This window comes from Blennius ocellaris (genome assembly GCF_963422515.1).
Source record: "Blennius ocellaris genome assembly, chromosome: 5".
In the NCBI taxonomy this organism is placed as follows: domain Eukaryota; kingdom Metazoa; phylum Chordata; class Actinopteri; order Blenniiformes; family Blenniidae; genus Blennius; species Blennius ocellaris.
Genome location: NC_137654.1, coordinates 12070362 through 12094391, shown reverse-complemented (window position 1 = coordinate 12094391; position 24030 = coordinate 12070362). Strand labels below are relative to the sequence as shown.

The 24030-nt window shown below is 42.7% G+C and overlaps 2 protein-coding genes across 2 annotated transcripts in view; both read left to right on the top strand.

Moving 5' to 3' along the window:
- Positions 1-9254, top strand: part of ifrd2 (interferon-related developmental regulator 2) — a gene marked incomplete at its 5' end in the record, with an annotated part of 10112 nt that extends 858 nt beyond the window's left edge. Inside the window, 12 exons of the mRNA XM_080496854.1 lie at positions 59-115; positions 3659-3775; positions 3863-3944; positions 4641-4765; positions 4894-5051; positions 5642-5695; positions 5822-6000; positions 6094-6202; positions 6467-6601; positions 6735-6863; positions 7403-7495; positions 7653-9254. Coding sequence (XP_080352980.1) covers positions 59-115; positions 3659-3775; positions 3863-3944; positions 4641-4765; positions 4894-5051; positions 5642-5695; positions 5822-6000; positions 6094-6202; positions 6467-6601; positions 6735-6863; positions 7403-7495; positions 7653-7733 — 1319 coding nt within the window. The 3' untranslated portion in view covers positions 7734-9254. The remainder of the gene's footprint in view (positions 1-58; positions 116-3658; positions 3776-3862; positions 3945-4640; positions 4766-4893; positions 5052-5641; positions 5696-5821; positions 6001-6093; positions 6203-6466; positions 6602-6734; positions 6864-7402; positions 7496-7652) is intronic.
- Positions 9255-10861: 1607 nt separating this feature from the next.
- LOC308129952 (acylamino-acid-releasing enzyme) lies at positions 10862-22062 on the top strand. Its single transcript, XM_080496092.1, has 22 exons — positions 10862-11068; positions 14148-14283; positions 15087-15162; positions 15231-15306; positions 15404-15513; positions 15993-16127; positions 16246-16337; positions 16424-16461; positions 16557-16678; positions 16754-16814; positions 17288-17382; positions 17479-17530; positions 17858-17929; positions 18570-18673; positions 18777-18909; positions 18998-19081; positions 19166-19246; positions 19458-19546; positions 20077-20270; positions 20373-20475; positions 21752-21858; positions 21954-22062. The coding sequence occupies exons 1-22, from the start codon at positions 10951-10953 to the stop codon at positions 22051-22053; spliced, it is 2178 nt and encodes a 725-aa protein (XP_080352218.1). The 5' UTR covers positions 10862-10950; the 3' UTR covers positions 22054-22062.
- Positions 22063-24030: the final 1968 nt, after the last annotated feature.

Sequence of the window (24030 nt, the reverse complement as noted above, 5' to 3'; positions counted from 1 at the left end):
CCCATCGTCTGTACATCATAATCCCCCCACGCATTCCCCACCCATACAACATCTCCAGGCTCTCTTCGACAAGAGGTTCTTCAGCTGCAGCTGTCGGCCAAAGCACAACTAAAAGGTAACTCTTTTGGTTCTTGATCCCCATCTTGGCTTTGCATCCAGCTCCCCCCTCATCCACCAGCTCCCCTTAGTCTGTCAGTATACAAACCCAGCAGTCACTTACATGGCCAACCCATTGTACTATACCTATCTTGTATATTCCCTGCCCTGTCGCTCACCTTAACACAATTAATTTCACCAAATGTTCAGCTTTGAGGCTCCAGGATAATTTTTCCATGCTTGCCAAACTCAAATGCCTCCAGACGATGTTTTACCAGCATGCCGAGATTTACGCCAATCACAAAGCTACTCGGGGACTTTGAGCTCTGTCCCTCGTTTGAATGCCACGTCCTCCTTTTGCAGGCGGCTGCCGAAATCTTGTTCCATCACCAACTAACCACACAAAATGTTATCTCCTCCGACACCAGTCACAGTGTGTCTCTCATTACATGGGGTTATTGCCATGTGACCTCCACCTGTAAAAATACACTTTTGACAGTTAAAGTTTAATGAATTTGAAGACTTGATATTTCACATGTTAATCAAATATTTGACATCTGTTGGTTTGAATTTAAGGACGCTGCCGACTTTGTGATTTTCCACAGAAGCCTCCCACTCCACATGTTAAAGGGTATCGCTGGATCTCTGGCAGCTTTTCCAGCTGACTCACAGCTCTGGATTTTACCTGAGGGTGATTGCAGGACTTATTCCAGTTGTGCCTGGAGACATAAAGCAGTTAATTATATCTTCACAGGTTGGAATAACCAGTCATGTAGGAGTATGGTTTGTGCTGCATGCATTCTCGTACAGTGAAGGCAGTATGCTGTTGAGGTGGCAAAGGAAATTGTTGTCGTGAGTGTTACAGGTCGTTTGAGTTCTGCGCCTAGTCTGTGTAGCCTCAGCGTGGCTGGCCAGGGGGCTCAAACTAGCTTCAGCTGCTTCGTTTCACTGTTCTGATTTGGCAGGCATTGGAGCCACGTCCCACTGGAGCTGAGCGAGGGACTGCTATGTAAGCAGAAAGTAGCAATGTGGAGACGACACGTGAGGCACTTCACTGGTGTGTGGACATGCCTGTGTGGGAGGATGTGTAGTTTAGTGTGTGTGTGTGTGTGTGGGCTGCAGGCGAGTTACCCATACTGTGGCCCGAGGTTCAAAGGTCATGATACAGGCCTACAAGGTGCAGTATCTTTGCTGTGAACAGTGAGAACGAATGAACAAATGCATTTATTTCAAGTTACATTGCTCATGTATATGGATTGTACTCTTCTCTTTATGGAGAAATGAAGCTCCTCAGTTACATTTTTGCTTGATATGTACATCCCATGTTGCTGTTGGTGCAGATAAGTTAGTTATCTAATTAATTAATTATATTATTTAAAAGCTTGACGGCATGCATTCAGTGAGGTTCTTAAGTTGCCCTGGTGCATCTTATTTCATCACTCATCCCAGTTAAAAGAAAAGTGACTGCAGTGTCTTTCTTTTGTGTTGTTTTTTTAAATGAATCCATTTTTAAGTTTCACCTTGTACCTGGTGTTAAATGTCCTTTGTCATAAAACGCAACCACAGAAGGCCTGATTTGAATTGGAGGCTCTGTCATCCAGTCTTTCAAGTCATGTTTCGATACACCGAAGTGTGGGAAATGGTTGCAGGCAATAAGACTGTTACTGTTGACTGGTGACACTGTTGTGAAGTGTCAGACGGTTTCGAGACAGTCGGTGCTTGTTTAGATCAGAACTTGATGATGGTCCAGTGGAGTAGAGACTCAGCAGAGCCATAAATCAAGTGAAATGACAGTGAAGATCATGTTGATCACAACTGAATTCTTGTCTAAGATTTTCTGATCATTTAAAATGGGTGGGGCACTGTTCTATTTTTCCAGTACGTTTGTGTTACAGTATGTGCTCATTAAATGGGCTACATTTGCTGCTGATGCAGTTACAATAATTAACAGTTAACCTGACAAAGTAAACGCTGAAATAATTAGCTTTTTACACTGCAGTGCTGCAGTATGAGTGAACTCTGAGTTACCGCAGATGTCCTGGATGACCTACACACGCATTTGTATGGCATTGTTGTGGGGACATTCATTGTGGTAATGCATTTCCCTGGCTACTACCCAAACTTTAACCCCTGAAAACCCAATCCGAACAGTAAAATCTAGTTTTAACCTCAAATAGCATGTTGAACTTGCATAGAAATGACATAGTTCCTCATAAAAAAAAATGTTGTGTACACACACACACACACACACACACACACACACACACACACACACACACACACACACACACACACACACACACACACACACACACACACACACACACACACACACACACACACACACACACACACACACACACACACACACACACACACACACACACACCGCACACAGTATAGGAATAAGTATTTCACCCTGCCCTGTGGTCTGACCATTCTGGATTGTACACACCATATGAATGAAATGAATGAATGACCACTCTAGTCTTCAGTAATCCCACCAACAGTAGAAAGTCCTGAGCCAGCAGGAACCTGAGGTCCAGCTTAGTGTTGCTGACCTCACTCTTACCCCCCACCATCTCAAACACATGGCACTAATAACAGCATTGCAGCTATTGGAAAATCATTTCACTGTCTGAGTATTAACCCAGTGAACATTGGCTCCTTTGTGTTTGTGAGTTGACAATAATTAAGAGCATCTTACCCATGAGTAGCTGCAATATAGTGCATATAATGAGTTGAATGGTTAAACAAACTGCAGTAAATCATTCTCATGCGGTATGCATTCAACATGGATCAGGTGGATTCCTACTGGTTTGAAAAATCCGGAAGGAAAAAAAAAACAACCTACAAAGAAGAAAGTCATCCACTGCTCTGCTGCTTAATACTGGCAGCATGTCACTCCAGTGGGATTGAATCCCCGACCTTCCAGTCGCAAGCTGGAACCTGTAGGCCTCGATCTGTCATTTTAAGTAAACGTATTTAAAATGTCTTTTTACAAGCTTCAGAAAAAAATAGTTTTACTTTCATGTGTACAAGGGAAAGAACACAAAAAAAATGGTGTAAATTGGAGAACTGAGGCTTTGGTGATGTATTATCAGTTTCGCTGCTTCTGTTTTATCTCATGTATTCAGTTTCCTGTATTCTAGAAAAAGTCAAAAAAAGTTGAACAATGCTGCGCCTCCTTTATTTGGAAATCTATAGATATATCTTTTGACCTCGTGTTGCACTTTGTTTTCTTTTTTTTTCTTCTTGTCTGTACTGACATTGTCACGACACTTGTCTTGTTAACTCACACCATACCTGGCGGGCCTGAGAAGCTCAGATCAGTTGATGTGAAAGCACCTTTCACCCAGCAACTGTCCTGCAGCTTCATGGCAGAGGGAGAATAATGGCCAGTGTCTATATGTGTAACTGTCATGATTCACATACAACCGCTCTCATTGTCTTGATTCGGAGGTCAACAGTTGAAGTTGTAGCTGATTCCCTCAATGACAAGTCTTCTTTTCTTCCCATCGTCTCACTTTATTTGCACACACGCTGTGTTTTCTGTCCGCAGGTAATAAGAATGGGCTGAAGGGAGAGTCCGCCGCCAGCGACGACGAGCTGACGTCCGACGTTCTCAGCCACTACAGTAGTGCCAGTGAAAGCACCACGGTGCTGGAGGACGGCTCAGGTCTGATGAACCTCGGTTACAGTGAAATAAGTGACTTTTACCGGGTTGTGTCCGAAGCTCACTGCTCTGTGTTGTCGTCTGATCCAGGTGAGCAGGTGGACGAGCAGACTGCCCAGGAGGAAACTGAAGACAAACTCAAACAGTGTATAGACAACCTGACGGACAAGAGGTGAGGGTTTATTAACGTTCACTATTTTAAAGGAAGAAAAAAAAAAAAAATCTGATTCATAGGATGATTTTGAAATGTCGAGAGGATTATTAATACTAGTTAAAGACTGTTATTTTCAACATTTTGTTAAACTTCACATACTCGTTCTCAACGTATTCTTGATAACTCGTCTTTATACTCAATTTAGTCTCAATATCCATACTGAACTGTGAAAGTGTTTGTAATTTTCTTTGGAATAAAAAGAAAAATCACTGCATTTTATTCACAAGAACCGAGTTGATTCAAACTGGCAGACAACACTATAGCCCAGAAACATGCTGTTTAAACCACATGAAAACAATTTCTGTTAAATTGTTTTAATTGTTTAACTGTTTACCACAGGGATATACTGCTAACAACCCGATTAACTTTCTGTTCTTATTTCCTTTGGCAGTCCTGTTTTTCACAACTTATTCTCTCACTTGCCCGCCATTAATGTAAATCCGATGTGGACGTCGAATATTCTTGACTTGTGAATCTTAATTTTTTTGGTTGTTCTTGACCTATTCCTGAAAATTTGTCTTTATTTTCAGACATTTTTTTTTAATGGAGAAAGTATTTAGATGGCTACTCATCATGCCATCACTGAAGTAATAGGAAAAGAAACACAAAATGGTTTGATACTAAAAAAAAGTTTTGACTGTGTCTCTCGCTCAGCACCAAGACTCGCCTGGCAGCTCTGGAGTCACTCCGACTGGTCTTCTCCTCCAGAGTGCTGTACGACTTCCTGACGGAGAGGCGCCTTACTGTCAGCGACTGCTTGGAGAGAAGCCTGAAAAAAGGTAACGCGATGAAGAGTTGATCATTTCTTTGCAGCAATTGAGGGTTTAGGCTCTTCTGGTCAAACTGTCTTTTCTCATATTTACATTGCCATGAACTGACGTCTTCTTTCCCTTCTCCATGTGTCCAGGCAGCAATGAGGAGCAGGCGGCAGCAGCCACGGTCTTTGCTCTGCTCTGTATCCAGCTGGGTGGCGGAGACGAGGCAGAGGAGGGTTTCAAGATGCTTCGTCCTATCCTCACCGCCATCCTGATCGACAACACTGCCGGCATCACGGCTCGCCAGAGTGTGAGCGACCACATCAACCCTCAATAATTCCCGAGACACATTATTACACACTCCCATTTTTAATAGGATCGATACATTCTGACATGTGATTCATAACATTTGAGGCTGATGTTTTCAGGACGCGTCAGTTGTGACATTTTCAATCTGCTGCTGCTTTCTGCTCTCGTACTATGACTGTTTTGCAAACAAACCACAGTTGTAAGCTGATGTGTGGCATCGTTTGCTGTAAACTCCACCATGTGTGTGAACATCAAATATTTCAGTATGCGTTTGGAGGAGCAGCCAATACCTGAGTAACTTTAACACAGTATCAGTCTGTCACTTACATTCAGGTTCAGCTGTTGTATAGATAATAACTACTTTCCATGCTTTTTAAAAAAATGTGTATTTACTCAGTTTCATTACAAATACCACATTTCATCTGATGTTTTCCGAGCCTCACGCTACCACCAAGCTGATGTTAAGGCAGAAGTTGAATATCTTCTTTAAATGTTTTGATTGTAGCTATTTTCAAGTTGTATTCAGTGTCGAGGAGTTGCAGCTTCACAAATGTCCACTTGACCTTTTCCCGCATCTTGTTTCTTCACCAGTGTGCGAGGGCGTTGGGGATGTGCTGTTACGTCTCAGCTGCTGAAGATGGAGAAGTGAGAACAATGTGCACAACTGTTAAACTTGAAACATGGAGAGTCTCAGTTTATTTCCGTGTCGTGGGGTACATATTCCCGTCTCAGACTTAATGCTCTTTGTTTTCCTTTGTCTTGCCCCTCAAGGACTTGATCAAGTCTCTGGCCCTTCTGGAGAGTGTGTTCATGTCCTCGTACCCCAACAGAGAGGGAACGCTGCCCACTCCTAAACCCGGGAGCTCCGGCCTGCACTGCGCCGCCCTGCAGGCCTGGTCGCTGCTGGTCACCCTCTGCCCCGCCTCTAAACTCACACTGCTGCTCGATCTGTGAGTCTGTAATCGAATCACTCTTTCCTATCTGAAGCTACGCCAGTCCTTGTAACTCACAGTGGTTTTCTCCGTCTGTCCCGCTCGTTCCAGTCACCTCCCTAAACTGCAGGCGTGTCTGGAGAGCAGCGACGTCAACTACAGAATAGCGGTGGGAGAGACGATCGCCCTGCTGGTGGAGCTCGGACGAGAGATAGACGAGGTAATGGCACGATGGAAGACTGAATGTTTCACTTTCAGTGCAGCTGGATAACGTCATATCCACGTCCAAAGTCATGTTGTTTACTGATGTGTGTGTGTGTGTGTGTGTGTGTGTGTGTGTGTGTGTGTGTGTGTGTGTGTGTGTGTGTGTGTGTGTGTGTGTGTGTGTGTGTGTGTGTGTGTGTGTGTGTGTGTGTGTGTGTGTGTGTGTGTGTGTGTGTGTGTGTGTGTGTGTGTGTGTGTGTGTGTGTGTGTGTGGGTGCAGGAGTTTGAGGTGGACAACTGTGACAGTCTATGTGAATGTCTGAAGAGTTTAGCCACTGATGGCAACAAACACAGAGCCAAGAATGACAGAAGGAAACAGCGCTCAATCTTCAGGGAGGTGCTACACTATATAGAGGTATGCTGCAGCTTTGTGGACCTCGAATGTGTCACTTCACGTATTTAGAGATTGTTTTTTTTTTTTCTGGCTTAAAATCTTGAGAAGTCTCCTTCTGTTACTGAAAGTCCATCATCTTGTATTTCCCCTGCAGAATGAGGACTTCACCGAGGAGAAGATCCGGTTCGGAGTGGAGGGCGTTTACATCGACAGCTGGATGAGGAGACGAATCTACGACGCATTCAAGGAAATCATGGAATCCGGAGTCCGACATCATCTACAGGTGAGGGAAGCAAAGGGTTTGACTTTGGGACTGCTTACAGTGAAGACATTCAAACACACAGGCCCCCAGTAGGGATGCACCAATCCATGACCGGCCCTATCCCTCGCCACTCAAACAGAGGATGCTCTCACTCTGAGTGCTAACCTCCAGTTCCGTGTGGCCACAACATCATTTACCGCAGGCAAATATATGATTCACTTCAACTTGGACAAATATTTCAACAATCTGCAGTTTACTCTTCAGACATGCTGAGCCTGTTTCCACTGCAGCCTGTAAATGTGCCCATTGTTACTGTGTGTGGAGAAGCTCCCAGATAACACACAAACACACCCAGACACCTACAAACACTGGGTGTTTGGAGAAAATCCCACTGTGTTGCATGGATACAGCTCCAATTCTCAACGCATGTTGTGCTTCTGCTGATAAATGATGGACCTGTCAAGTTGAAATGTACATTTCTGTAGATTCTGAAGATGAGTCTTCCACATCCGTCCTGATTGCTCACAATAAAACCGTTAACTTTAATCTGTCTGATGCAGTTCAATCCACTACTGAGGGACATCTTTGGCCTCGGCGCTCCCCTCATCCTCGACGCGACCATCAAAGCAAACAAGATCTCGCGGTTTGAGAAGGTAATGGCTTTGACTCTTGTGACTGAGCCCGTCTGGAGATCTTTCTCCTCCACATTGCAGTCACAAGCTGATTTCGTTGAACAATTTGAGCACCCAGTGTAATGCAATCCCAGCCCGAGGTGCTTCAGCGTGCTTCTCTCATTTCTTTCATCAACAGCATCTTTTCAACTCTGCTGCCTTCAAAGCCCGAACCAAGCAGAGGAACAAAGTCCGGGACAAACGCGCCGACGTGATGTGAGAGTGCAAAGGAAGAGAGGAACTCTTTGGGCTTTACAGAATCCCAAGACGACACGATGCCTTCAACACTTTGCCTATCAGACTCACAAAGATCCGTAGTTTAACCTCCCACCTGTGCTCTTTACACGAGAGGCGACTCACAGGGAGCTGGCGTGACTTTAGTGTGGTTTTCCTTTCAGAGGTGCGTGCGACGTGAGCAGAGGTTTAGAAAATACTCTCTATTCGGCTGCTTCATTTTGACAGAAAGTTGTTGCGTCGCACTGCAGAAGGTGGAAACACAACGCATCCAGGTATAAAGGGACACGTTTAGATGTTTGCTCAGTTCTCTGTGGGCTGATTCTCCGCAGCTTCTCTTAACTGTCAGTGGAAAATGAAGAAGTGCAGAGAGAGCCGGTGCAACGGTCTCTCCAGCTGGCATTAGCTTCTTACTAAGTGTTTTCACACAATCAACTGCGGCAGTGGATTGTTCACACTGTTTCTGCAACTTATGCATAATCTTTAGATATCAGATCTTATTAGTTTCATTAATGCAAGTACACTGATTGTTAAGTATTACATATCTATATATATAATCACTCATTTGGAAGTGGATCCGTGGAGTTTCCACTTCTTTTGGTGCTGCTGGGTATTCTCCTGGATGCTCGGCTCCAGCTGCTGCTGTCATTGGACAGGTCTGGTAGGCGTTTTAATTCAAATTCCTGAATTTCCTGGAATAATTCTCCTCCACCGATTCCTTCCTTCCTTCGACACCAGAGGAGCCACTTCAGCTGCCAAACCCGAGACTGACTCAAACCAATGCAACCTAAAAAGGAAACGTGTGTGCCGTTTGTGTGAGAGCGTGTTTTACTTGATATTAATTTAATCATGAAATGAAACGCCTAACCAATATAAACAAGATGCCTAATTAAAAAAAAAAATGAAATCAAAGACGTCTGACATCTCTATATTCATTGTGTTTAAGAAAACTTTAATTTTAACCAGTTCTGATGAATGTTTGTATTTTACATTCTAATTTATTAAAGGGGGCAGTAGTGTGGGGGTTTTAAGAAACTAACTGTTTACAGACAGTTTTGGAGTAAAGATGAGGATTTCTTTTTTTCCCACTTGTATTTTTGATGGGGGTTGGTGGGTCATATAATCTATAAATGCATTGCAAATATACTGAAGATGGGAATGTATGAAATTATGTGTATTTGAAACGTTGGATCCATTTCAATGATTTCTTTTCCACTTATGAGCGATGAATACATGCAGACCACTGATCAGAGGCGCTGACCGGTCATGCTTGATGATGCTTTTAGTTGTGGTCGCATCTACAACTTCTGGTCATTGGACTAAAGTCTTCAGCCACAGATTCAACTGTTAGTGGTTTGAATGACATGTTGGCAAAACATAAAGCTGGTGTCAATTCTGCTGAGCCATGTCCAGTGGATTTGATCTTTCTGTGATGTTCTGGCCTCATCAAGCCGTCTGGTCAGCACTTCTGATGCTCGGTCACATCGGAAACATGTTTCAATAAAGAACATTTCACCACCTCTTTTTCTCCGTTGATGACAAAGTTGTACAGACATTTAAAAATGGAGAAAAGAAATGTGTGCCGTAATTTTTACCACCATAGTATCACCCAAACATTTAACATGAGTCGTGATTCAAGACAATTTGTCTTTTTGCATGTTGAAGACAAGAGGCTGGATTGTTTTCAAATAGTAAGCTACCGTTCCATAAAAATGTAAAATGCTATTGAATATTTGGACGACCGCAGCAAACTTGATTTCAGAGTGACAGTGAGGACCGAGGCAGTATAACACACACCAGTGACACCAGTTATTTAAGCAGACCTTAATCCTTTACATTTTAATTTTTTGTACTTCTCACATCCATATTAAAACAAAACCAAACATTTAAACAGGAAATGTAACTTTAATTTAGTATGATTTTTTTTTAATTGACTTCACTCAGACACACTAAAAAGGATACAAATAATTTTGAAATCTGTTGAGTTTCTAACTTTATTTGAAAATTGATAACAATAGATTCCTCCCAGTATGCTCCTGTTCATTATTGCAGCTACAACTATTATTTATATTAGATGAAATGCCTCTAAAGACTAAACTCAGTACAAATATTGGGAATAAATGTCTGAAAGTTCAAATGAAAACTACTGCTTACGTTGAATCACGATTGAAATGAAAGAGTTTCAAAAACTCACTATTGTACTAAAGTTGTATTTTAAAAAATGTGTGGGATCATACACATACTTAAAAACACTTGAACCGCAATCTAATTTGCTACTTAGAACACATGTTTAAACATAGAGGACCATTCAGACATAAAGGAATTGTTGAAAGCAGAACTAAGATCCAGGAACACTCAAACTGAAACTCAACATGTGTCATTGCTCACATAAATGCTATTCAGCACATTATTAAACCAGGGTTTGATCATAAACCATAAGTAATCCCAAAAAACATGAATTTGTATAAAAACCTGCTTTCTTAGTGATCTCACCTGCAAAAAAGGCTAATTATGTTCATAAGTCATTCTGCTGATTGGCACAAGTAATTATTCAAACATTTACATCTTTTTTGTAGTTCTTTTAACAGAACATTCTATATTTATATATCACTCTGAAATTGGTATAAACTTTTTCAAGTAAAGCTTTGATCTTTTCTACAGGGCAATTAATATCTAATGTTGGATAAATCAGTATAGAAGGTGGATACCTTCTTTTTAAGTAACTAACACTTTTAATTGATATTTTATTCATAATTCATGTCAGTAACTCAAAATGGTATAGCCCTGTAAACACACACACACACACACACACACACACACACACACACACACACACACACACACACACACACACACCAAAGGAAAATTAAGTATATTATCAAATGATGCCTATGAGTGAAATCAAATTATGAATGGACATGTTATGAACGTGTTATGACGATTGACGCCCTTGTAAATCAAATTAAATGATCTCTGCTGCACCCTTGTGGTAATTTTCCTTCACTGCATCCCCCCCATTCCGAGTCACAGTGGTACGATCCATACATGAATCCAGCATGGCGGCGCTGGTGCACATCGTAGTTGTGATGTGTTGAATAGAGTCAGGAGGAGCGGCAGTTAGTGTGCGCTGCGTGTGTGTGTGCGTGTGTGAGAGAGTGTGTGTGTGTGTGTGTGTGTGTGTGTATGTGCAGCAGCAGACCCGGATGGAGCCCGGACTGATCAGCGGGCTGTACGCTCAGCTCAGCGGCCTCCCGGCGCCTGTTGCAGCGCATGTCAGAGAAGAGCAGCTCCCGGAGGTCCGGATCTTCACCGTGACGGCAGGTGACGTGAGCCTCCTCCTCTTCTTCCTCCTCCTCCTCCTCCTCCTCCTTTAAACTGAGCCCAGTGTAGGCGCACCACTCAAAGGAAGACCTGCGGGTGGAGTGGCTTTCTCTCCCACGTCAGTGCCTTAAGTGGGTAAAAATAATAAACAAGTGCCAGTACTCCTCTTAGTGACATGCTGTCAGTCTCTCGTACAAATATGGGCCAGAAACACAATTTCCAGTGGCGTGTACAGACAGTTTGTACGGCAGGGGCTCAGTGTAAAATAAAGGCACCTTGTGCAGCGTGTGGATCCACCAGCTGCTTTATTATAGTAGTGTGAGATAAAACAAAAATACAAATACCCCCCCCCCCCCCCCACACACACACATGTTGTAAGTTATTGCATATATTTAAATATTGGCAGACTTTTACCCCCCCCCTCCAAAAAAAAAAAAAAAAAAAAGAATTAGGGAAAGCATGAGAGAGCGAGAAAGATGAGTTGTCACCACACACCATCCTGAATTAGTTAATATATCATTTTATTGTCCCTATGTGATTTTTTTAATCAGCCTGTTCAGCATTACATGTATTGGGTGTAATTTAAGCGTGTAATTGTGAAAAATAAACTGCCATGAGTCCATTTGTAAATTGGCAAAGAGGTACCTGGGGGCATATAGAACAAGAATGTGGTGCGGTTTACTGAAAGACAATTAAGTTTTTAAGGGGATTTATAAAAATCTGCCTAGACAGCAATCTTACAATTAGACGTGATTTTAATGTGATTGTCAAAATAATGCTGCAGTGAATCCACTTGAAAACTGACCCAGAGGAACCTGGGGCCATGTAGGAATGGACAGGACAGGGTCACGGTGCAGTTTGCTGAAAACTATTAGATTAGAATTTTTAGGAAATGTTCTGCCTGTACAGTAATGTAACGTATTGTGTGATTTAAGTGTGTAATTGTGAAAAATGTTGATGGTGTCGATCACGTCAATATGGGGCACAGTCGGTACAGAGTACACTATTCTATTAATGAATTTAAGCTGCATACACCCACCATATATAAAAAGACAAAATACATTTGTACATACACAGTATAGACATCACTTGTCTAACAGCACGTGTCCACGTTGTAACAGAGCATTAATTTCCCTGCCTCCGTGGTGTGACGACACACTGGGCTGGAAGGACAGACAGACAGAGAGGGCAAGTGAATTACTGCAAAAATACCCAAAACACTGAGGGTTTTATCTCTGTTCATAAAGTACATGCTGATTGTGATTCTGAGGACAGGTTTGCCTCTGAGGACGACCGGTCAAGTTCCGCTACACGTCCCACGTCACAGTCAGAAATCCCTGGTCAGAGACTGAATTGGGACCATGCAGAGTTTGCGTGTTCTCTCTGTGCCTCCTGCATTTCCTCTCCTTATTACTATAAATTCTTTTGGCCTCGAGGCTGGAGAAGCGGGCTCGGGAGAGGGAGTAGTCCCACAGCGGACAGGTCACCACTGTGGTTCGCTGAGCACGACTCTTGACCCCCATCAGCTCCCTGGAGTGCACTACTGTGGCTGACCACTGCATCTCAGCAATAGGACTGGAAAATGCAGAAAAAAGGATTCAACTTATACACACAGAGGGAGAACTTGCAAACTCTGCACAGAAAGGCCCCGGCAGGTATTTGAACCGACACCCTTTTGGCTGTGACGTGAGCGCATGAATCAATGCGTCACCATGCGGCCCAAATTCATTGGAAACGTATATCTGATTGTGTGCGAATATTTGTATTTGTTGTAATAATTCTGGAAATCTTAAATGTTATAGAGCCGTTAATGTAAGAAAAAGTAAAAACAAGATTACAAATATAATAGAGAGACTGAGTTTGTGTTCTGACTTTGTTGTCCAATGTATGGAAAGTGCAAAAAAACACAAAAACCTATTGATTTCTGAGAATTACAGTTCTATTCATGTTTTCTTACATTGTTGACTGGAGCTATTACAGTTTTGTTTTTATACATTTTTATGGACAGAACTATTGCATTAGAAGCGACCCATTATACTTTCTATTCCCTCGTCCCAGCAACCCAACCACCCAACCTGGCCCCCTAAAACAAATGAGGACAAATAAATCCAGAAAGATACTGCAAAAAAAAAAAGAAAAAAGAATGGCACTTCTGTAGATGTTCAAGTCGGGTTTAGTTTTTACATTTTTGAAGGATTTTTGTAATCATATTGTAAAAACCAACAAGTCGTGGCAAAAATCTTTAAACTATTAAATGATTGCCTACATGTTGTTATATGTGTTATATATAATATATCGGCCTCTCTTTTCAACAGAAAACAAGCACAGATGGAATTAGTTAATTATTTCTGGTTGCAGTATTTCAGTCCATCACTCGAGTGAGTTTTAGTTAAATACTGTCCTCTTTATAGCCTTAATTATAATTCGTCAATAAATTCACTAATAAAATCAAATGTCTCATTTTGTTGCATTCTAATTGTCAGCTTTGTGTCCCATTTAATTTTTCCCCCAGACTTTTAAACAGCGCACACCTTAAAAGCAGTAAAGTCCTGAGGGGTCACTCAAATGAGTGCAAGTCCTTAAAGAAAGTCTAACCAGTCCATAAATAATGCAGGCAGTACAACCAGCTCTGCATTAAACAGCCTTCCACGCTGCCACAGTGGAGGAATCTTCCCCGCTGATGGAAACGTCCGGCATGTGTGTTGGATGTCGTGACGGCCTGCTGGCTGGAGACGTCTGGCGCTGACATCAGTGATCTTGTCTTAAAGGTTTAAGCAGGTTTACAGCGTAAACCAATCTGTTTCTCAGGGGACGGAACCATCCGGCCAGACTGCTGTTAAGTAATATCCCTCTGGACGCTGAGGTCGTGTCCTCTCTGCAACATAGAAAATGGAGGATTTTCTCTTTGGTTTTTTTGAGCAGATTTCACTTTGTAGACGTCAAACTACTGCGTCCCTGTAAACTCCAGAGGGAATTTGATTAAAAGTCATGTGTCCCAGCTCGTGTATTCATTTAACATTTCATCTGCACGACAACGAGAGGTGAATAACGGTGAATGGAACCTGTTATTTTCTGTCAGAGTGGAGTCAGAGCGACTTGGTCCGAGGCTCCAGGCTTCGCTTCTCGCAGCAGTGGACTCTGATCGCCGACAGCAACAATCACAGGAGCATCCGGAGCGTCCTCCCTCCGGGACCCTGTGTCCCCTTGTCTGCAGAGTGAGTACAGCCGCTGGAGGTCGCTGTGACACGTTAGCTGAGCTAATGTGTCCATTGATTCAATCATGAAATTAATCTGAAGTTAAAGTTAGGTGGGAGGAAGATGCTCTATAATCTGGATGTTGGTGCTTATTGAGTGAAATGGATTTATTAAAAAAAAAAAAAATGACAGAAGCAAACAACCACCAACTATAACAAGTTGATCTTTAAAGTCAACAGCGTAGTGACTTCAGCGGTTAAGGTTGAACTTTTATTGAAGCTCATGGATGCTCCATCAGGCTGATGTTGATATTTCTCACATTTGTGTTCTTCAGTCATTCGTGTGACCTGAGTTAGTTCACGATTAATGAATCAGTAAACAGGAGTTTAGTGAACTCGTGACAGAGCTTCCGGACAGCGGAGATAACAGCTTTGGATTATGTTAATTCTTAATTCATAGTTAATTCACCAAGCACATAATGTGAGGGCCTTTGTAAATCTTCTAATTTGCTCATCAAAAGTACCGAGCACAGTGAAACTCCATTCCTTGTATCAGTGCTACAAAGTTTATTGGAATCAGATACTAACCGGTTGCATTCAGAAGTAGTGCTGCTACGGAAACGTCGTTAAATGAGGTTAGAGATGCTTCAGAGGTGGTCACCAGTAGTGTGGTGACCATATTTAATACTTTACTTCCACAAGCCTCCTCCTACTATCTTTATCAGCTATTTGTCATTCGTCCCAATTGTTTCTTCTCAGTTTGAACAATGATGTGAAATTACATTTTTAATTTTTTTTAGTTTTGAACTGTTGTTTTATTCCAGGTTACTGAGCCAACGCTCTCCTGTTCAAGACCTCCGAGCCGTCGTCAGGGAGATATGCGGCCACCAGCTTCTAGAGGTAAGAAGAATATACTATAAATATGTAAGTTGTGGGCGTTTGTGATAAAATGCTGTGTTGCTGCTTAGATATGGGACAGCCACGGCCTCCGCAAATGCCTCAACCTGACGGTCCTGAATGGACATGGCAGAGTGTACGAGGACGGTAAGATAGACTGAGGTATTCTTTTTTTTTTTTTTTTTTTTTTACTTCTGTAAATGTCTGTAAAGTCACAGCGCATTCGCCATGTGTTTGTTTGCAGCCCAGTTCGGCTGCCTGTCGTGGTCCCAGTGTGAGAACAAGCTGCTGTACGTGGCTGAGAAGAGCAGGAACACAGCAGACGGACAGAATGTGGAATCAGCCAGCAGCCCGGTTACTACCAATTAACATGTTTGGACAAGAAGATGAACATTGTGGTGGAAAAAAAAAAAAAAAAAAAATCAATGGGAAACATTAATTCTAACAAAAAAATATAACACAATTTAAAAATTGTTGTTTTTTTTTTTATATATAAATTTCTCCTACACATCAGCTTTTCATCGCATCCCATTTTTATATTAGGAATTAAGTTGATCAAAACTCAAATTTGGACATGTCAAAAAAAGCGATAAGGAGGCCTTTGCTGGATTAGCTTTCAATTTGTATGTTTGCGAGAGTCGAGGTGTTTGCCAGCATCTTGGCTTTCCTGTATAGTCTCAACAAATACTTCAGCCTGATATAACTTGTAGAAATACCCCTGGATATCGAGTGCAGAGCGATTACGAATGGAAACGTTCACTAAATATGAAGTACAACTTTCTGAAAGGGGGATGTGTGGGGAGAATCACAAATAATGCGTTTCCTGTGATCAGGACAGGAATGTGTACTGTGAGGACTGGGGAGAGGCTCTGGCCAATAGGAGCGTCCCGGTGATCTGTGTGGTGGATCTGCAGAGCGGCTCGGTCAAGGTGTTGCCGGGTGTCCCGCCCGACGTCTCTCCTGGACAGGTGAGGACACAGGCCACGTTATTGTGTGTGTGTGTGTGAAGGTGAGGGCACATTTCTACCCGGATACTGTTTATTTGATTTATTCGTGTTTTTCATTCAGGCTGTGTTTTTCATTCAGGCTCTGTGGGCTCCTGGAGGTCACGCTGTGGTTTTTGTTGGCTGGTACCACGAACCGTTCAGACTTGGACTCAAATTTTGCTCCAACCGCAGGTGAGCGAGCCACTTTATAACTTTTCCAGTCAATGAGAATAATAATTAAAAAAAAGACATAAAACAAAATCTCTTTCGTGTCTCAGGTCAGACTTATTCAGACTCAGCCTGGACGGACACTGTGGTGAGAACGTCGCTTTTGTCTTTTTACCATGACAAAGCCTCGCTCTCTTTTTTCTTTTTGTTTTTTTTAAAACGTCACTATTTCTCTCTGAACAGAACGTCTGTCGGGGGACGGTCTCTCGGTGTCCTCCCCAAGGCTGAGTCCGGACGGGTCCACGCTGGTGTACCTGCAGGGTCGAGTGTTCGGTCCTCACAACCAGTGCCTCAGCTTGCAGCAGGTAGCGAGCAGCCGTGTGTTCATTGTTGTGGGAACCTGCACGTGTTTCTTCTGTTAAACTTTGAATCCTCTGCAGCTGGACCTGAAGAGCAGGAAGACGGACACGCTCCTGGATGTCGTCAGCAGACCTCAAGCTGGTGGGTGACAGAGCAATTGGCTCTCGCAGCTAGAATGTCCTCCGTTCTGGTTTTCATCTACGTGTTGAAGTAAGAATTAATAAATGTAGTGAGCACAGTACAGATTATAAAATGTGATGTGATGCAGGGCTGTGATGAAGCTCAGGTCAATTTTTATTCAGACATTTTAGGCATTTTTAAAAAATCCAAGAGGGAGTGATAATACAGTGCATTGAAGATTCATAAAAGAAACTAAAATAGGTCGGCTCCAACTGTATTTCAGCAATTAAATTGCAAGATGGATAAAGTTCTATCAGTGTGTAGATGAAGTGTTTCACACTTCATAGTTTGAATGTTACCTGGAGAGTACAATGATTTCTTTCCATACATTAAGTCTGTGGCTTTCAGGAAGCCTGTGATGAATTAATAGAAGAGTTACATAATGATGCAAGATGAGAAATGACTGAACAACTGCAGTTTTCTTTGTGTTCCAGAGGAGTTTGCAGGCATGTATGAAGCTCTCCCGTCCTGCTGCTGGTCTGCAGACAGTCAGAGAGTCGTCTTCAGCAGCGCTCGCAGGAACTGGAAGGTAACAAACAGGCTTCTCTCGTCCAGTGTTCTTCAAGGAACCAGACGAAAGAGTCACACCTTATCACACACTTCTCTCTCTCTCTCTCTCTCTCAGGATCTGTTTGTGGTTGACAGAAGATCAAAGAAAGTCTCCTCTCTCTCTGATAGTAAGAGTCCCTCCTCTCCTCCTCCTCCTCCTCCTCCTCCTCCACCTCTCCCTCCTCCCCTCTCTCTCCTCTCCTCATCTCCATCTCTGGGTTTGCAGACCGGTTTCCCTCCACCCCCCTCTCCTCTGCTCCCCCCTCCTCCTTCCCCCGGTTGGTCTCTTCTTCCTCACCCATCTCCTCTGCCTCCTCCCGCTCCAGTGACTCCTCTTTCACTCCCCACTTTCCTCTCCCCCTTTCTTCCGCCTCCTCCGTCTCCTCCACTCTCTGTTCCTCCCCTCTCTGCAGAGTCTCACTTTACCCTGCCTCCACCTCCTCCTCCTCTTCCAGACCTTCCTCCTCTTCCTCCACCTCCTCCTTCGCCATCTCATCTTCATCACAAGCTCAAGAGAGAAGAGCAAGGTAGGTGAAATCAACATTACATGGAGTTAAAAAAACAAAAAACAAAACAGAAAAGAAGATTCATAGAAATAAGAATTAACACATTTCCCAGATAAGTGGGACCCTTGTCAAACAAGCAATGATTTGCATAAACCCCTAGTTTACTGTCAACAGAATATGAACAGTTCAATTTTAAGTTCATTTGAACAACAGCTCAAAAAAGTTGGGACAAAGTCATGTGTATCATTGTGTAGAGTTTCTGTAGGTTTGGGAGAGGAACAGAGGAGAATATGAATGATTCCCAACTGTTTTTGAGATGCATCGTTTATGTCAAATTCCAAAGGAATTCCTGTTGTAAAGGAATTGTTATATGACCCAGTTTTAACATCTGATACTTTGTTCATGCTTTTTCAAGAATAAAATATGAGTTTGTGGCCGTTGGAAAATCACCAAATTCAGTTTTTATTTAGACCGAGGGTTGTAGCAGATACTTTGTTCCTTCAGCCCAAGCAAGTCACAGTCTTGTAATTCATTAGCATTTGTGCTTTTAAATGTAGACAATCACTTTCAACCAGTTTCAAACTGAATTTTCAGCTGTTTCTTTGCATTTGTTCATCCCCGTAACGTTGTGTCACTTCCTTTTCCCCCTTTCTCTACACAGATTTGCCCGATGGCTCGAAAACTTACGGAAGCTGGAAGCTTCTGACTATCCAGAGCGACCTGATGGTGGTCTGCTGCTCCAGCCCCAACACGCCTCCCACTCTGGTCAGTCAACGCACACACACGCACACACACGCACACACACCAGAAGACACCAAACACTCTTACACATGTTGTGTTGTTCCCCTCTCTTGTGTTCGTGTTGCAGAAAGTGGGATTTCTCTCGGCTGCAGGTGAAGCTTTATCCTGGCATCCTCTCCATCTGCCTGTCCCGACGTTTGACTTCCACTGGACAACTCTGGACGTCACGCCCGCTCCCGACGAGGACAATCCAAACTACGGTGAGCGTTGTTCATTCACCTCAACGCCACTTCTCAGAGAGAGAGATTCTTTTCCTCTGACCGTCTCTCCCTCTGCTTATTCGTCCAGCCGGTTTAGACTTTGGAGCCATCTTGGTTAAACCGTCTCTTCCTCTTTGTGAAAGCAAGATTCCTCTGGTCGTCTTCATCCACGGTCTGTCGTCTTTTTATTTATCACATATTTTCTGCACACAGAAGAGAAACATGTCAAAATAAAGCATAATGTTTGTTTTCCCAGGAGGGCCACACTCTCTGTTCTCTGCAGAGTGGAACGTCACCACAGCCGGACTGGTGAAACTCGGCTTCGCTGTCCTCATGGGTGAGACACAAATCAGATTACAATTATGTTACTTTTTATTGGAGTGTCGTCTCTGTGTAATCTTGTAATTTGTACACTAGAGATCCTGGCTTTTGGATTCTGTGGATTCTGAGCTTAACTTAAATGGCATCCTAGTATTCCACGGTTAATGTCTTACTGGGGTCATTAATTTAATTTTTTCTTCCCTCTGTTCATATTTTGGTGCCTCTAGTAAACTACCGGGGATCGACGGGACTCGGCCAGGACAGCATTTTGTCTCTGATCGATCAGATTGGTAATCAGGATGTAAAAGATGTGCAGGTAATGACTCTTTGTGAGTTATTAAACTCCTGGCTATTGATTATGTGTGAAACCACCAACAACCAGAGCAGGTCACCAGGTCAAACACACGCATGGACAATTTAGAGTCGCCACTCTCTGTCTGAGACTGGTACTTTGAACATGTTTAACCCATGTTTAGCGATGTGAATGTAGGTTTTTACTTTTTGTTGTCTTCTTATTTTCATTCAATCTATCTCACAAATATGAATGTTTCTGTTTCCAAAGCATAAAAAAATCTTCACACGTGATTCATTTAGCAAAAAAATACTTTCATTCAGCCAATTCCTGGAATTAATGTGATAACTTTACATTATTATTTTTTTACATTTTAAATGAAGGCACTTTTAACTCTAGTAAGTTCATTATAAATATAAATCTTTTAACACAAAAATTTTACTTAAAACTGACATTTTTCTAATGAAGCATCAATATCTTTGAACTGGTCTGAATTAAAGTAGCACCCCCTAATGGTTAACATAAATATCATTAATATCCCCATCTTTTCCCAGAGAGCCGTGCTCACAGCGCTGCAGCGTGATCCCACCCTGGACCCCGGACGCTTGGCTGTGATCGGTGGTTCTCACGGAGGTTTCCTGTCCTGCCACCTGCTCGGTCAGTACCCAGACTTCTACCGAGCCGGTGCAGCCAGGAACCCGGTCATCAATGCTGCCACGTTACTGGGAACCAGCGACATCGTGGACTGGTGAGACTCCACTCATCCATGCACGGTGACGTCCAACGGCTTCTGCCTTCGCAGATGAATCCAGCTCACAGTGTGTGTGTTTCACTGTGTCCTTGCCACTAGGCGTTACACCAGTGCCGGTTTCCAGTATTCATACGACCAGATACCCACAGCAGAGGCTCTGGCTGCCATGCTGCAGAAGTCACCCATCACACATGCCGCTCAGGTCAGACACAAACGCTCCCTCAGTGACGTTTTATTGATTTATTAGAAAAAGCGGGGTATGAAATCAGTGCTGGTTGTTATTTCCCCAACTTAAAGCTCCAACAGACTGTCTTATTTTGTACATACAACTAATCTCCAAAAGTTCAGGATATGAAGTTTTTGGGTGAATTTTCAGGCTGAACCTATAATGCACCTTTCCAGGCAAACGTGACTTGATGTGACTTTCTCCAAACCTTTGAATGCACGTGTCCAACTTTTCAATGTTTCAGTACTTTTTGCACAACTCGCTGTTCTCTAAAAAGGAGCTTAATGTTATTGAGACATCTCTTGTTGTGGTGTACCCTCCACATTTGTTGGATTTTGTTTCAGTATTGCCCTACTTTCATGTTGTAATATCACTGTAGCAGGATCTTTTGACATTTTCCAAGCATGATTTACTTTTTCCCTTTCATATGTAAGTGGAGGGTAAAACTATAAGGGTTTTATAAAAACACATTTCCCAACACAGTTATCTACTTATTTTGAACTGATCAAATAAGAATATATACAAAAAAACAACCTAACTGTCACCAATCTTGTATGAAGACTCGCTTTAAAATAAAATCCTCTAACTCGTAGAAGAAGTGTTATGGTTTCTATTATCTGTAGCTTTCAATAGCCATGAATGATGATAACTTTTAATGTGAAAAGAGTGAGAAAATCTGGTATTCAACCATAAATTACTTCTTGGCATGAGATAAAACATGTGACGTGAGAGTTTTAGGGGATTAAAGAGTGCAGAGGGAAAGTCCTCCTAAACTTTCACTCCATTTGAAAACTGCAATCTATTATTTTTGGTATCAGTTCGATCGTCATGGCATTTTCTGCTGCTTTTCTTCGGTTGTTCGCAGCTCGTAGCAACAGTCACATTGTGCGGTGATGTGAATTTTCTGAGAGGAAAAACAGAGGAGAGGAGCTCACAAATAAGTTATTGTGATGTTTTGTATATTTTCAATACTGGAATGTATTTTGCATTATTACAGTCTCATAAAGTATTTATTTAAAGTTGTTGTCCAGTGGAAGGCACTCAAAGAAGTCCGATATGACGTCAGCCTTTATGGTTCTGATCAAATTGTATTTTTATTGATCGATTATAACGTAACAAGACAAGCACTAAAGTGAATGGCACTATCATCAAAGAACTGCCTGTGAATGTGTTCTTTTTAATGGAAAACAAGTCTGAAAATATAAACATGGTGTATTTGCTGGAACTTGAGCTGTTGTGCGATGTTGCTCAGATCAAGGCTCCGGTGCTGCTGATGTTGGGAGGCAGAGACCGGCGGGTGTCTCCTCACCAGGGCCTGGAGCTTTACAGAGCGCTGAAGAGCAGAGGCTCCCCTGTCAGGTAAACACTCCAGTTAGTTTATTCCGAGTCTATTGTCGATTCAGTTCAACATGTCTCCATGTGCCGAATAAGCCTGGCTCTGTTTCTTTGTCCAGGTTGTTGTGGTTTCCAGAAGATGGACATTCTCTGTCCAGAGTGGACACACAAGCCGACTGCTTCCTCAACACCGCGCTGTGGCTGCAGCAGCATCTGTGAATCATTCAGACAAGATGGATGAACTAAATACACCTGGCAATCTTTAACACACCACTGCCTTTTTGATAAGAGTCACACTGTATATTTGTACTTTTTGTTTAATATTGAATCAAAGCATGTAATAAAACCAATTCTAACAAGAAGTGATGTTTGTGATGATGTATAGATGAAACAAGGAGAAGTTTGTCATTTAGAGGTGTCAAACTGATTTTTATTGACATGCAGTTGAGTTTAATCTAAATGGAGCTGCAACGGGACAAAGACAGCGCAATAAATATTCCTTTTTTTCCTCTTCAGTTGAGACATAAAGAAGTATCCAGATGTAATGAAATCTGTTTGATAAAACTTCAAATAAACGTCTTGGTTCTCATGCTCATGCCATTTGATGAGCCATCTAAATCATCCTATAAAATTGCACTTGGTTAATGTTCTGATTAAAACTAAACTAGGCCAGGGTGGCCTAAGCTGAAATCAAATTGAGTTGTATCTTGTCCCTGAATTCAAATGACATCTGTGCTACACAGTTTTAAAATCAAGTCCGTAAGTCCTGGTTGACAGAAGTTTCACCACAGGAAGTGTGATTTACTATCCAGCAGATGGCAGTGTCTCCCTTCAACAACTCACATTGTGCCATTGGGCACATGGATTCAAGACAGACAATACGAAAGGCAAACTTTTCGACATTTACTTTGCAAATTAGTGGGTCCAGCATAGCGAATACACCCTGAATGACAGCTCTGTAAATAACATGCAAGTGGATATGTTTGTGCAAATCACTGCAATTGGCTGTGCATTATAATAAGCATCTCTATTTCATTTGGGTGGGTATATGTTGGTTTATTCTTTGATCCCTTAAGAACCAAAGTAGAAAAATAAGAATCAGAGTGGACCGAACCTCTCAACATGTGAGTCTCTGTAAGCTCACATTCTCGGCAGACCCACAAACCAACAGAAACCTAATCTGAAGCCTTCGATTGAGGTTCGTGACCACCATCCTGCTGGGGCTGCCTGAACAAATACCCGACTGTACCACTGACCTTCTGGCCAATTCAGGAGATTTAAACTGGATCTTAGGAGGAAATCTATTTGGATTTCTTGTCATGGTGACTGGCTTTACATAAAATATCTACCTCAGTGTTTTCTGAAACTGTACAAGCAGATGATTGGTTACTTTGTCTTCACTCAATTTGGCACTCAACATGTCTCCCACCATCTCATTTCTGGATTTATTTAGCTGAAACCTTCCCACGAATCCTGCACTCAACATGACAGATGTGAGTTCTTCTATGCTCAGCAAAGTGACCCCTTGTGAACTGTGGAGAGTTTGATTTGGAGATAGAAACGTTGTTGGTTTGTGCTCCGTCAGCTGCAGGGAAAAGGCGTCGTCGGCTTGTCAGTGCTTTGGTGGCCTTGTTGACTTCACAGCAGCCTTGAACAGTACCTCCACTTCTTCCCAGACAAAACAAGTGGGCTGATACGACCACAAATGATTTTGAAAGATTAAGTGGCCGAGGTGGTTGATATCTTCCCGAAGCTGGTTTTCCCAGACACGACGGCGGAGTAAATCGCCCTCCCCACCAACACTTTGCCGGACGGCCTTGACTGCAGCTGTCACCCGATGAAGTCACTGCGATGTGGGTGCTGGGTTAGGTCACCCATTTAAGCATTAAATGGATGCAGGGGAAGGATGGGCGACGAGGAAGTGACAGATAAAGAAAAGAAGCTCGAGGGCGAAGCCACTGGGTGTTGGAGGCCGTGAATGTGCCGAACAGAGGGAGAAGTTCACGGCGCCCCTCTGTGGTATTCTGATGTGTGGGCCGGTCACAGAGATGAAGCATTGTTGAGAACTGGAGACAGGGGAAAGACTCATGCTCACGCTGGGTGCATGTAGGAGGTAGGCAGACAAAGGGAGGAGAGACTGAAAGTGTGTTTTCCGACGCTGGCGGACAAAGAGCCTTTGGTGTTGGTTTGTTCTGG

Bases quoted from the DNA above. Each gene is read 5' to 3' on its own strand.
- LOC308129952 (XM_080496092.1), top strand. From the start codon at position 10,951: ATGGAGCCCGGACTGATCAGCGGGCTGTACGCTCAGCTCAGCGGCCTC. The intron at 15,514-15,992 runs GTTACTACCAAT...TCCTGTGATCAG, and splicing joins TGGAATCAGCCAGCAGCCCG to GACAGGAATGTGTACTGTGA. The intron at 18,910-18,997 runs GTGAGCGTTGTT...TTATTCGTCCAG, and splicing joins CGAGGACAATCCAAACTACG to CCGGTTTAGACTTTGGAGCC.